Source organism: Papaver somniferum, chromosome 3 (assembly GCF_003573695.1).
Source record: "Papaver somniferum cultivar HN1 chromosome 3, ASM357369v1, whole genome shotgun sequence".
NCBI lineage: Eukaryota > Viridiplantae > Streptophyta > Magnoliopsida > Ranunculales > Papaveraceae > Papaver > Papaver somniferum.
Genome location: NC_039360.1, coordinates 177,118,568 through 177,131,864, shown reverse-complemented (window position 1 = coordinate 177,131,864; position 13,297 = coordinate 177,118,568). Strand labels below are relative to the sequence as shown.

The window sequence follows — 13,297 nt, the reverse complement described above, 5'->3', positions numbered from 1 at the left end:
TTTGAGAAGTGGAATGTTTAGCCAAACGTGTAAGCGGCTAAATGTCGTTTGACACTTGACAAATTTTCTTCTTATTGCGACACCATTGTGTAGTTGTAAATATACCCGATAAAGATGATGAAAATCATAAAAGATGTAGAATAGAGATTTCAAGAGCACAAATGGAAAGTAAACAAGAAGGCGGTCAGTGGTGGCGGTATTGGGGTAATAGATGCATGGTTAAAGAAGCATACTTTGTTGTATAAGGGAGCCATTAATCAGAGATGGAATTCTTGATCTTTCTTCTTTCAAACGATGGCTTGTAATACTCTCTATTCTCTGCTTTGTTACTCTTTTATTGAATATCTTGACGGGTTCTTCAATGGTGTTTATATTGATTCCAATTTAACAAATCTCATGAATGCTAATCTTTCTGATCGGACCCTTTGAGACTTGGAACAACTTTTATTTGAAAACATATTCTGTATTTAGAGTGTACAACTTGGATAGAAGTATACAAAGAGGCTCTGCAAATCGGTGCGATTGACTCGGTAACCAAATCGACGAGCAACTCAGTCTTAAATTTTTAGTTTTCTCGTATTTCGATCTTACAAATTCAGTTAGTAATCAATTATTCCTGATGATCGGTGTCAATTATTATGGTGAATTTGTCCTAAACTTCCAAATAATATGTCTGAAACATTAGCAAATCATTTGGTAGGAAATTCTGAAGATTGTTGCGATTCTGGGAAATCGAATTTTAGGGTTCCAAACATGGATTTTCCACAAACTTCTGCAGAGGATAGTGATTCTCCTTCTCTCTTTATCCCTGATGCAATTATGGATGAATGTTTAGATGAATGTAAGTTCAGTTTAATGGGAAGATTGGATTTAGTCAAACTCAAGATGGATGTTGTATCTGAAGCATTGAGTAAACAATGGCAACTCAAGGTATTGTTCAATTTATTCCTCTAGGTAAAGGTTTCTTTATAATTAAACTTGATAATATGGAGGATATGAATTATATCTGGAAAGGATTTTGGAAAATTGAATCACAAATTTTAAGCCTTAGAGCTTGGGAACCAAATTTTAATCCAGCAGCTCAAAAAACTACTTCTGCTTTTGTTTGGGTAATTTTTCCTGGGTTGAGTATTGAATACTGGAAGGAAAATATTCTTATGCAAAGGGGTAAAACACTAGGAAGACCTATTAAGATAGATGAAATTACTCTAAAAAAAGTTGTGGGTTATTATGCTTGTGTTTTAGTAGAAATTGATATCTCTAAATCCATTACAAGTACAATTTGGGTTAACTCAAAGTATGGGAAATTTGAACAAGCTATTCAAATACCAAATAAACCTAAATTTTGTAGTTACTGCAAATCTTTAGGTCATTTTGTTTCTGAGTGTAGAACAAAAAGAAAAGAGAATTTTCAAGCTCCTTCTGATGATGGTTTTGTGTCTAAACCTAAAAAACAATGGAAGCCAAAAAAGGTACCAACTCAACAAATAGGTTTTGATATTTGTGGTAAGGATTCACCCATTGAACTCAACAGTAACAGAGATTTGGTTAATACTTCTTCTTCTTCAAGTTGACTTCAACATAATTATTCTTCAGGGAGATTTCATCTGTTACAAGATAATACTTCTGAATTTAACAATGGATTACAATCTACTGAAGAATTCCCTCCACTTCCTGTAATGGAAACTCACAAATCTATTGGAGAATCAAGTGGGATAGTAAAAGTTTTAAAGCATAGCTCGTTTGAACCCACCAAGCGTTGGTATGTCAAGTTTGGTTGTCATATTTTAGTGAATCAAAACTCATTTTAAGAGTCGCTTGATTATGTAATAGAATCAACTTCGTATAGGTTAGCTTGAAAGTATTAGGATATGAGACAAAACAAGTATTGCGAAGACTTGAAGAAGTGAAGAAGTAAGAAGCTATAACAACAACATCATCCTTCCACTTGAGGTTAGTGATATTTGACTTGAACTATTTCATTCCCTAACATATCTTTCAAGTCGTGCATATTGAAAACAAAACTGCGAATCATGTTTGAACTCTAGATAGACATAGTATTAAGGAATCCAATATGAAGTTTACTGCTTAACCATTAAACTTTGTAGATAAGACATCGACATAATCGTTTAAATGCTATTGTGATTATGTATGGGTATGAGGTGAGGATTTCATCCTAGGAAACAATGTTTTACATGTGTTTTAAGGAAGTAAGTTCATAAACTTGTTTATGAATCGAAAAGGAAATCGCCAGGCGTTACTGGGATTGTTATTCATTGCGTATCTTGTGAACATCCAATATGTGTGATTTAGTATAACCGCTCACGAATCATTTGTGTTCTTGGTAAAACTATTCACAAAGGCCTGACTTATGTATTGGTATGACTTTTATTAGTGAAACCGATCTTAAGTAATCACCTGTGAGGTACGATCGAGTTTGGGATTTGTTGAAACGGATCTGGGTAAAGGGGAACTGATCCTATGAAGAGGTGCAACACATCACAAAGGGGAATCGATCCTTGTATGAGGTGCAGCAAGGTTTATAGCAGAATGAGGAACCGATCATATGAACATGTGCAACACGTTTTTAGGCAAAAGGGAACCGATCCTATGGACATGTGCAACACATATAAGTTAGATACCATATATATATGGGGAACCGATCCTAGTACCTAGTCAAAAGAATTTTGGAAATATAGTGTGACTATGCACAATACTCACATGGAGGTAGAACCGTTAAACCCATGATTTTTGATTGAGTGTTTCTTAATCAATCACATAGTTCTTGAAAGTCAAATGAACCAATTATAAACTTGTTTGGAAGTGTGGCAAATTGGTTTCAAGGTTGTAAGTATTAAAGAAGGCTTACAAAATAAGGATGTCAACATACTTTGAACACGTACAGTAATGTTTATCTTTTTTTTGTTCAAAGTTATTCCTTAATAGCTACAGGAAGAAAATCCCAGGATCGAAATATTAATAAGTTAAGAATCTTTTAATTAAGGTTGTTAATTTTATTTTTGGAAAATGAGAATTAGTAATGTGCATTTACTAGTTGAGATTTTCCAAAGAGATTTTCGGTCATTATTTTGGACAGAGCATTTCCAGGAATTATGGAAACCGAATTTGGAATATATTGAATATCTTTGAGAATATTTTCGGTTTTGGAAATTCCTTGGTGTACAAACTTCCTTGTCTATAAATACTTAAATTTGCATTTCTAGCAAACTAATCCTTCGTGACAGCAAACTTCCTCGGTTGTGTTGTTAGTGGTGTAGCCGCCTATTCGGAGAGGAGAGTAACCTAATTAGGCGAAATATCTTACGGCCGCTCAGTTTAAAGTCTTCTTTGGTATTGAGAAGCTCTACGAGTACCGTTGGTAGGAAACTAAATAATTGCGGTTTATCTTTTATTTTCGATTGATTTAATTGACTAACAGTGGTTGAAATTTGATTGCACCTAGTCTGTGTATGCTTGAGAATCTTCTCTTTTGATATAAGATTCACTCAAACTAGATTGAAGTTTTGACATGGATCTTTATACCGTTGTTAGTGCTAAAGACGATCTTGTGATAATCCATTGTTAACAGACTCTCTTCTGTGCGTGATTGATCACAAGAGATTCAAGTTGTTGTGTGCAGGTGTTTATTGAAGATCTAAGAAGATTTGAAGACAAAAAAGATATTGAAGATTTCTGATTTGGAGTTCATAATCTCTGGTGTGCACAATACTTGTTTCGGTATAAGAGGATCCAACTATAATCGGTTTATCCTTGTGGTAGATTGGACTGATTAGTTGTGTAAATCAGCATCAATATAATTCTTTGTGATTAAAAAAAGTATTGATTGCAAAATCTTAACAACTAATTCGGTGATTGAACATAAGATAGATCTAAGAACCTGACGAAGGAGTTTATGTTAAGATAAATAGAAGAGCCTTTGTCCGACTCACATCACTTGGTTGAATAGAGTTGATACCAAACATATTTGTTGTTCCTTTACTGTTTGGAATACGAACCAAAGGAATTGTTCCAATTACGTGACTTATTTATAAGTTGGAGGCCTGGGAATACAGACGGAACTAGGTGAACTATAGGTTTAGTTTCTTGGTCTCAACTATACGAAGTTGGTTTAATTTTGTGTAGCTGCTTAATCCTGAGAGTATTCAATTCTAGACAAGATACCGGGTTTTTGTGGTTTCCTCGTTAACAAAATCTTGTTGTGTCATTTACTTTATATTTCCGCATTGTAATTGTTTATTATAATTAAAGTAAATTACACAAACATTAATTCCTATTTACTTGATAAGCAATCCTATTATGTTTGGTTAAGTATGAACCTTTGTATCAAGTAAACATACTTCGTTCTTGTATTGCCTCGATCTCGTATCCATAGATGACCACACGAAGTGTGAACCGATTAGTTGTATTATCTCGACTCAGTCTATAGACAATCACTTTCGGAGAAAGGACTTATAGGTAGGAAAAGTTTTAGCTTGAGGTATATTTGGGTACCCTCGCCTTTTCAATTGGTATCAGAGCAGGAAAACACGAAAATATCTAACAATCTGTGTTTGGTGCGACCCAACCTATAAGAATGAACTCGAGTTCTCATGAATCGACTTCAATTAACGTACCACCAAGATTTGACGGAACAAACTATCTATGGTGGAAATCTGCTATGAGATATTTTCTTCAATCACGATACTTTAATACTTGGATATTAGTCGTCGATGGTTATATTCGTCCAAAGATAGAAAATTCAGAAACTGAGTTTAAACGCTTAGTAGATTTTTCAAACAAAGAAAAGGCTCTTGCAAAGCAGAATTCAGATGGTTTGAATGCCATAATACATGCTGTAAGCCGTGATCTACAACATCATGTATCAACATGTCAAACTTCGAAAGAAGCTTGGGATAAACTACAAATCGTATTCGAAGGAAACACTTCAGAGAAAGAAGCTACACTTCAAACTCTTACGTCCGATTGGGAAAACCTTTGAATGAATGACAACGACACTTTTGAAGAGTTTCATCTTAAACTCTCTGAGATAATCAATGCCTTTTTCTCTCTTGGAAAGACTATCTCTGACAAAGATATAGTGTGCAAAATTCTCAGATCGTTGCCACCAAGATACGATTCTAAGAAGCATGCAATCATAGAAGCAAATGATATCTCAACTCTCTCACGAAGCATACTCGTTGGAAAGTTAAAGATCTTTGATCATGAATCACATCCTATTCAAAATAAAGGAATTGCTTTTAAAGTTGCAAAAATTCCGAAATCTCCAATGGAGAGGAATAGACAGATGGATGATTCAGAGGAATAGATTGCAGAAAACTCTAATGATGAAATTGAACAATCATTATCATTAATTACTAGACATTTTCGAGATCTCTTAAAAAGGCATAATAAGAGATTCATTAAGGATACCCATCGATCTTCTCATCCACATGATCGAGTTCCTGTCAAAAAGGATCATGAAGAAGATGATGAATATCAGCCGCAATGTTTTAAGTGTAAAGGGTTTGGTCATATTGCTAAAGACTGTCCCAATCTTAAGAAATACACTGGACGCAAGGCGTTGGATGTAACTCTAGATGAGACCTCTGATTCATATGATTCTGAAGAAGAGGAAACAACTAATATTGCATTAGTTGTTAATCTTATTTCTTCCTCCTTCATTAATGATTTACCTATTTTTAAAATGGACATGTCTTCCGATGTTATTAAATAATCTAATGGTAAAGGGAAAAATAAGACAAGATGCAAAAATTGTCTCAAAAGCAGAATTGCTAAAAGTTGCATAGGCAACCCAAGTCAATCTCAAGATACTTTGTTAGTTCGAGGTAACAAGAGGAAACTTTCTCATGCGATACTAGATCAAGGACAATATTTTTGTTCTAATTTCCATAATGAGAGAAAATCTCATACTAATACCACTTGATCGGTATTATAATTCTTTCCTCACCATGTGTGCCGAATTTTGAGTGATGAAGAAGAAAATTCAAGGCACGTTTGTGTAGATTATGGAAATAAAATCTAGTATTTGAAAATATTTGATATATTCGTATTTTTAAGAATATTATATTTTCGGAAGTGTGAAAATTATAAAAAGATCCTTCTCCTTCTTTGGTCATTCCTTGTCCGAACCATGAGTCTGGATCCAATATCTTCTTTTGGCAAGATGCTAGATCAAAAAGATCAACTTAAGATTAAGTTTGGATCTTCTCTTGATATTAAGAGTAAAATTTGAAAAGGAGATTGGCTTAGCAAGAAGGAAAGAGAGAATACTCTGAAGAAAGATCAGTGTATTGAAGCATTGACACACTTTGTGTTCAATCAAAGACAGAATTACATGCTCTTGCAGAATCCTCCATGAAAATTTCTCACCTGCAAGAGATTCTGGTCAAGCAACAAGGTTTTCTACTTGAAGAAATTCACAAGCTGAAGTCTGATAGTAATAATCCACCTTCATTTAGCACTGATATGAAGGACTAAGTTGCAAAGGAAAATAGACATCAATTTTTGATTTCTTTCAATGACTGTATTAAGTCTATTATGAATAAAATTATTTGATTTATAATTTTTCTTGTGATGGTTTTTGATTTACATAGCATGTGCTCGAATGCTTTATTATTGCTATGGATGTTTATGAGATGTTTGATTTCGGTTTTATTACCTTGATATTCGATCTCATAATGTTGTGAACCCTTATGGTTTGGGTGACTTTTTGATTTAGTAGGATTAAGTTCTAGCCCATGTTGGTAGGCTTTATCAAAGGATAATGAGGGGTTCTGGTAGAAACAATATGTGAAAAGTCACAATATGTTGAATCGGTTTTGGTTTAGCATAAAAGCATATGTGTTTCGACGGTTTTCAACTTTTGCTTGCAATTGTTAAAACCGATTTTCAACCTTTCTCTGGTAAAGGTTGGTTGTTGTTATTCTTTTGTTATAAGGATGACAACATGATGATATTTCGACATCAATTCTCCCCGGAAGAAGATGCAAACATATTGGAGAAGTGGATGCGAAATTTGAGGTAACAATGTTGTTAGTTAATTGTTTTCTTGTTTAAGAAAAGTATGATTTTATTTCATATATATTTTGCTTTTGCTTAACAAAATTTCGGTACAATTGATGTTTTATTCCATAATGTGTGTATGGACATGTGTGTGATTCAATTGGTTCCGGTTAAAAAAAAAACTATTGTTATCTTGCTTTATTGTGTGGTATCAATTGCTTAGGCATACAAAATTTCGGTGAAATTGCGGTGTTTTAATGCTTATGTTGATTCAGTTGCTTCCGGTTGAGGTGATAATTATGCAAGTTGATTTATTTTGGTTTGTATGAATTATTTATGGCTTAACGAAAGAAAAGGTTTACGGGATAAGTTGTTTAGCGCAATGTGATTCCGGATAAGAGAAACTAAGTTTATCTTAGTTAGACTTATCAAAGTGGAGGTTTTGGTTATTCAAGTCTAATCGAATGCCTTAACAAGAAATGCTAGTTAATTAACCTAGTACTTGTCTTGTTTAAAATTGAAAGGTCTAAGTTATATGGATAATTAGAACCTGATGAGAAAAATAGAGTTATCTTTATTTTGGTCTTATCGAACGAAGCGATTGTATTTGTACAATCGGTTTAGCAAAAGGACTAAGTTGCTTAGTTGATTTTTGGTTTGCTAAACTAAATTGGGAAAATTGCTTCGGGCAATTGTTTCCTTGATAACATATCAAAAAAAATTACTTTGTAGTTTCGGTTTTGATATTGGTTATCAAGAATGGTGTGTGGAACCCTCGTGCTTAACTCTATAGGTTTGCAAGTCTATTTTGAGATTTGTAAGATTCTTTTCGTGTTGTCCTTTATTTTTTTCATTTATTTGTCATTTTGTGACAAAAAGGGGGAGAAATATATGGAGTAAACAAGTGATACTGGTATTGATTTATATTGATTGGTATCACTAAGGAAAAGAAAAATTGTGCTTAAATGTTTATCAAACGAAAGAGTGAAAGCATAAACTAAGGGTGAGTAGCATATCATATTAATTGGTATAACAAAGACGTGCGGATTGATGAAATCTACCAATCTCACCTTTAGGGGGAGTATTAGATTTGTTATTATAATGTCAACAGCGACATTTAAGGATTGAATGAATGCAGGTTATTGTGTTGTTGAATTCGGGAATCAAGCGTATGTGTAATGAATTCTTGTAATTTGTTGATCCATATGATTGTAAAAGTTTTGTCACTAAAATTGAGAAAGGGGTAGATTGTTAGAGCATAGCTCGGTTGAACCCACCAAGCGTTGGTATGTCAAGTTTGGTTGTCATATTTTAGTAAATCAAAACTCATTTTAAGAGTCGCTTGATTATGTACTAGAGTCAACTTCGTATAGGTTAGCTTGAAAGTATTAGGATATGAGACATTACAAATATTGCGAAGACTTGAAGAAGTGAAGAAGTAAGAAGCTAAAACGACAAAATCATCCTTCCACTTGAGGTTAGTGATATTTGACTTGAACTGTTTCATTCCCTAACGTATCTTTCAAGTCGTGCATATTGAAAACAAAACTGCGAAGCATGTTTGAACTCTAGATAGACATAATATTAAGGAATCCAATATGAAGTTTACTGCTTAACAATTAAACTTTGTAGATAAGACATCGACATAATCGTTTAAATGCTATTGTGATTATGTATGGGTATGAGGTGAGGATTTCATCCTAGGAAACAATGTTTTACATGTGTTTTAAGGAAGAAAGTTCATAAACTTGTTTATGAATCGAAAAGGAAATCGCCAGGAGTTATTGGGATTGTCATTCATTGCATATCTTGGGAACATCCAATATGTGTGATTTAGTATAACCGCTCACGACTTGTTTGTGTTCTTGGTAAAACTATTCACAAAGGCCTGACTTATGTATTGGTATGACTTTTATTAGTGAAACCGATCTTAAGTAATCACCTGTGAGGTATGATCGAGTTTGTGATTTGTTGAACCGAATATGGGTAAAGGGGAACCGATCCTATGAAGAGGTGCAACACATCACAAAAGGGAATCGATCCTTGTATGAGGTGCAGCAAGGTTTATAGCAGAAAAGGGAACTGATCCTATGAACATGTGCAACACGTTTTTAGGCAAAGGGGAACCGATCCTATGGACATGTGCAACACATATAAGTTAGATACCATATATATGTGGGGAACCGATCCTAGTACCTAGTCAAAAGAATTTTGGAAAGCTAGTGTGACTATGCACAATACTCACATGGAGGTAGAACCGTTAAACCCATGATTTGTGATTTAGTGTTTCTTAATCTATCGCATAGTTCTTGAAAGTCAAATGAACCAATTATAAACTTGTTTGGAAGTGTGGCAAATCGGTTTCAAGGTTGTAAGTATGAAAGAGGACTTACAAAGTAAGGATGTCGACATACTTTGAACACGTACAGTAATGCTTATCTTTTATTGTTCAAAGTTATTCCTTAATAGCTACAGGAAGAAAATCCCAGGATCGAAATATAAATAAGTTAAGAATCTTTTAATTAAGTGATAGACACATTTTTGTGTCTAATTTGATCTCAATACTATATATTGTTTGCACTCGATTTTGTACTAATTTTGTTATTTTATGTATTTGTAGGTATTTTTTGGAAATAAACATTTTTGGAAAATTCGGCTCGAAAAGTTGATTTTGTCACCCGGAGGACAAGTGTTATTCGGACTCTCGCTTTTGGATAAGGGGTAACCTAATTACTAAGGGGCACCCCAAGGTCACCCCAAGGCAGCTGCTATTCGTACCCCAGTTCTGGTTAGGGGGAGGACATCTTCTTCCCAAATTCAAAAAACAAAATTGGCGAGAAAAAATTGTTATCAACTGGAAGATTTAGGGTTGGCAGTTTGGACGGGATTAAAGGAGATTCAATGGCCCAAATTAAATGGGTTTGTTCCTAGGGCCTAGATAGAGCTGGTATGGGTTTTGGATTCGGTCAAAATTGGTTAGATAACCGGTGGTAATCAAATCAGGGAAGATATTCTAAAATAAGAAAAATATTCTATTCTTGGAATTCTTGGATGGAAGAGATGTGCATGGGTTGATTTTATTGGCTGGAAACAATCCCTACAGCTCAAGGATGACGCGTGAGAAGAGATAAAACATGGAACAATCCGTAACAAATCAGAGAATTAAAGAAAAAAATATCGGGAATATATTCATTCACTGCCGAGTAACGGGAAGATTTTTTGGATTAATGGAGGAGATTCAATGGTTCAATTACGTATAAATATGTTCCTGATGTGCTACAGAGAGGCTGTCGAGAGTCTGGGGTCGAAAGGAGGTCTAGAGAAGAAGAAATTCGAGTTTTCCCAAACTCGGTTTCTGCTGCTGCTGATGAACACGAAGAACACGAAGAACGGACTCGCAGAAGCAGTCGTTTATCAACAGTGAAAGAGACTCAAAGGCGTGGGTCGTAGGTGTGGGTCTTAGAGATTCTTCTCTGTCGTTTATTTTGGACGCCTTTTGTGGGTCGCAGAATCTTGTTTAATACTATTTACTTATCTTTCTCTTCATTGTAAAACACTTTTGAGCATCAATGAAATTCTTTGAGAGGTTTTGCAACATGATGAGCTAAACCCAACACTGGGACGATGGAGGAGGCCGTGTTTCATCCATGTGGTAATTTAAATTAATTCTTTATTTACTTTTTGCACCAATTTTAATTGAAATAAGATTTTAAATTAATTACTTGTGATTTCATTTGATGGAGTATGCTTAGTCCTAGGGATTTTTGATATGCCATGCTTAAGAAATACAAGTAATATTTTATAAAAGCTATCTTGGCAATAAACTAGAGTTAATATTTGTTTTGTTTTGAACTATAATCGCCTAGAATTAAATTCTGAACCACTTGAAAATGAAAAATGGCCGAATCTTTAGTCCCAGTAACTCTCTACCAATTTGTCAATATTTGTTTATTTATTTTCTAAAAAAATTATCCTTCACAAGTCCGAGAGTTTGAACCTCACTACTACAACCACGAAAAATATTTAATCATTAAGGTTGTTAATTTTATTTTAGGAAAATGAGAATTAGTAATGTGCATTTACTAGTTGAGATTTTCCAAAGAGATTTTCGGTCATTATTTTGGACAGAGCATTTCCAGGAATTATGGAAACCGAATTTGGAATATATTGAATATCTTTGAGAATATTTTCGGTTTTGGAAATTCCTTGGTGTCCAAACTTCCTTGTCTATAAATACTTGAAGTTTGCATTTCTAGCAAACTAATCCTTCGTGACAGCAAACTTCCTCGGTTATGTTGTTAGTGGTGTAGCCGCCTATTCGGAGAGGAGAGTAACCTAATTAGGCGAAATATCTTACGACCGCTCAGTTTAAAGTTTTCTTTGGGATTGAGAAGCTCTACGAGTACCGTTAGTGGGAAACTAGATAATTAAGGTTTTTCTTTTGTTTTCGATTGATTTGATTGACTAACGGTGGTTGAACTTTGATTGCACCTAGTTTGTTTATGCTTGAGAATCTTCTCTTCTGATATAAGATTCACTCAAACTAGATCGAAGTTTCGACATGGATCTTTAGACTGTTGTTAGTGCTAAAGACGATCTTATGATAATCCATTGTTAACAGACTCCGTTCTGTGCATGATTGATCACAAGAGATTCAAGTTGTTGTGTGCAGGTGTTTATTGAAGATCTAAGAAGATTTGAAGACAAAGAAGATATTGAAGATTTCTGATTTGGAGTTCATAATCTTTGGTGTGCACGATACTTGTTTCGGTATATGATAGGTTGGGAAACCTACAATAAATACTGCAAGCGCACAGTGTCTAACTAGTAGACAATGACAAGTACAGGTCGTTCCCACGAGGAGTGTGAAAATACTACTACTAATTAATATCAAGAACAACTAATCGAATTCAATATTTTCAGAAATTTGTGGAATTATGAAATCAAAAGAATAAAAGATGTAACCAAGATTATAGAGGGATTAAGGATCCGGGAATCTGTTGTTGGTAACTTATTTGTATTCAATCACAAAGGTTTCGAATTAACTCATGTAAAATAGCAAACCTAGCTATTAGTACACGGAAGATATTTCATTAAGAATCATCGACAAGAATTATCGTTACGGTAGTTTATTCTCACCTTAAAGTAGAATTCCAAAGCACTAAATATACATGGCATAAATAGTCAAAAGGTATTCATAAATCGATTATTGCTAAGGTTCAACGAGTCCTTCTTTTCGAACTCAGGTCACAGCTCTGTCAGCACCTAACTCCATTTCTTTTCACGTTCAGGCCACCAGCTGCAATTGTAACTTCAGCACCACGAACTAATTTTACCATCTGAGTGCCTTCCTTCACCGGTATCAGCATCTCGCACAAATCACCACTGACTGCAGTTTCCATCCTTCGACAGAAACATCTCCATTGATCCCCTACCAACAACTGCCAGTACCCACAATCATTTCCTCCATCTTCTACTGCGTCTCCTTGCTGCAAAGAACCTTCTTCAGTTGGCATCGTTAAGACAGCGAACAAGCACCAGCTTCAGCTTCTCAGATGACTCTAATAAGCACCTTCCTCCACTGCCTGCAACTAAGGTTCCGACACCACTTAGTCATTGCTAGCTAGACATCTTCACCACCAGTTGCAACTAATCTCAGCCAACGGCAACACCTATCACCATCGACAACTCTAGTTCTGCAGCCATACTTCGACTCCCAAATCATCACCAACGCCTTCCTTATTCTATGACCCACTGAATCGTCACCTGCATCTCCAACTTCGTTGTTGCAACCAAAATACCCTGGAATTCATCTCCCATCTCCAATTTCACGTTCAAACTCCATACACAGTTCTCATTTAATCACAGGTTCGATGATTATTCACAGTTCTCCACTTTCGAACTCCACAAGAACCCCATATTTCACTCGTTCGAAAACTCACCGACTATCATCCTCTGCCAGTTTCGTTTTCTCCTTCACGTTATCCCAGAGTCGCAGCAGTTCGTCACCATCTCTGTTCTCAGGCCATCGTTCACCAGCGTATATACCTTGTCCGTTACCTCCGTTCACCGGCAGAACCAACCCCTTCTTACTGATTTATTGTTGGAATATTTTCAACGCCGCTAACCAAAGGGGGTCCTGGGGGGCATCGCCCCCCAGGCTGTGGTCGATAAAATCCTGTTCGAAAATTTCGAATCCAAAAGACACCATTGATGTCTGTTGATGAAGGAACCTGACGTTTCGTGAATAGAAACCTGTTGGCGAATAAAAAAA

The 13,297-nt window shown here is 35.2% G+C and overlaps 1 protein-coding gene across 1 annotated transcript; it reads left to right on the top strand.

The window, feature by feature from the left end:
• Window positions 1–669: 669 nt before the first annotated feature.
• LOC113360378 lies at window positions 670–1,574 on the top strand. The gene is made up of 2 exons (XM_026603891.1): window positions 670–841; window positions 955–1,574. The coding sequence occupies exons 1-2, from the start codon at window positions 670–672 to the stop codon at window positions 1,572–1,574; spliced, it is 792 nt and encodes a 263-aa protein (XP_026459676.1).
• Window positions 1,575–13,297: the final 11,723 nt, after the last annotated feature.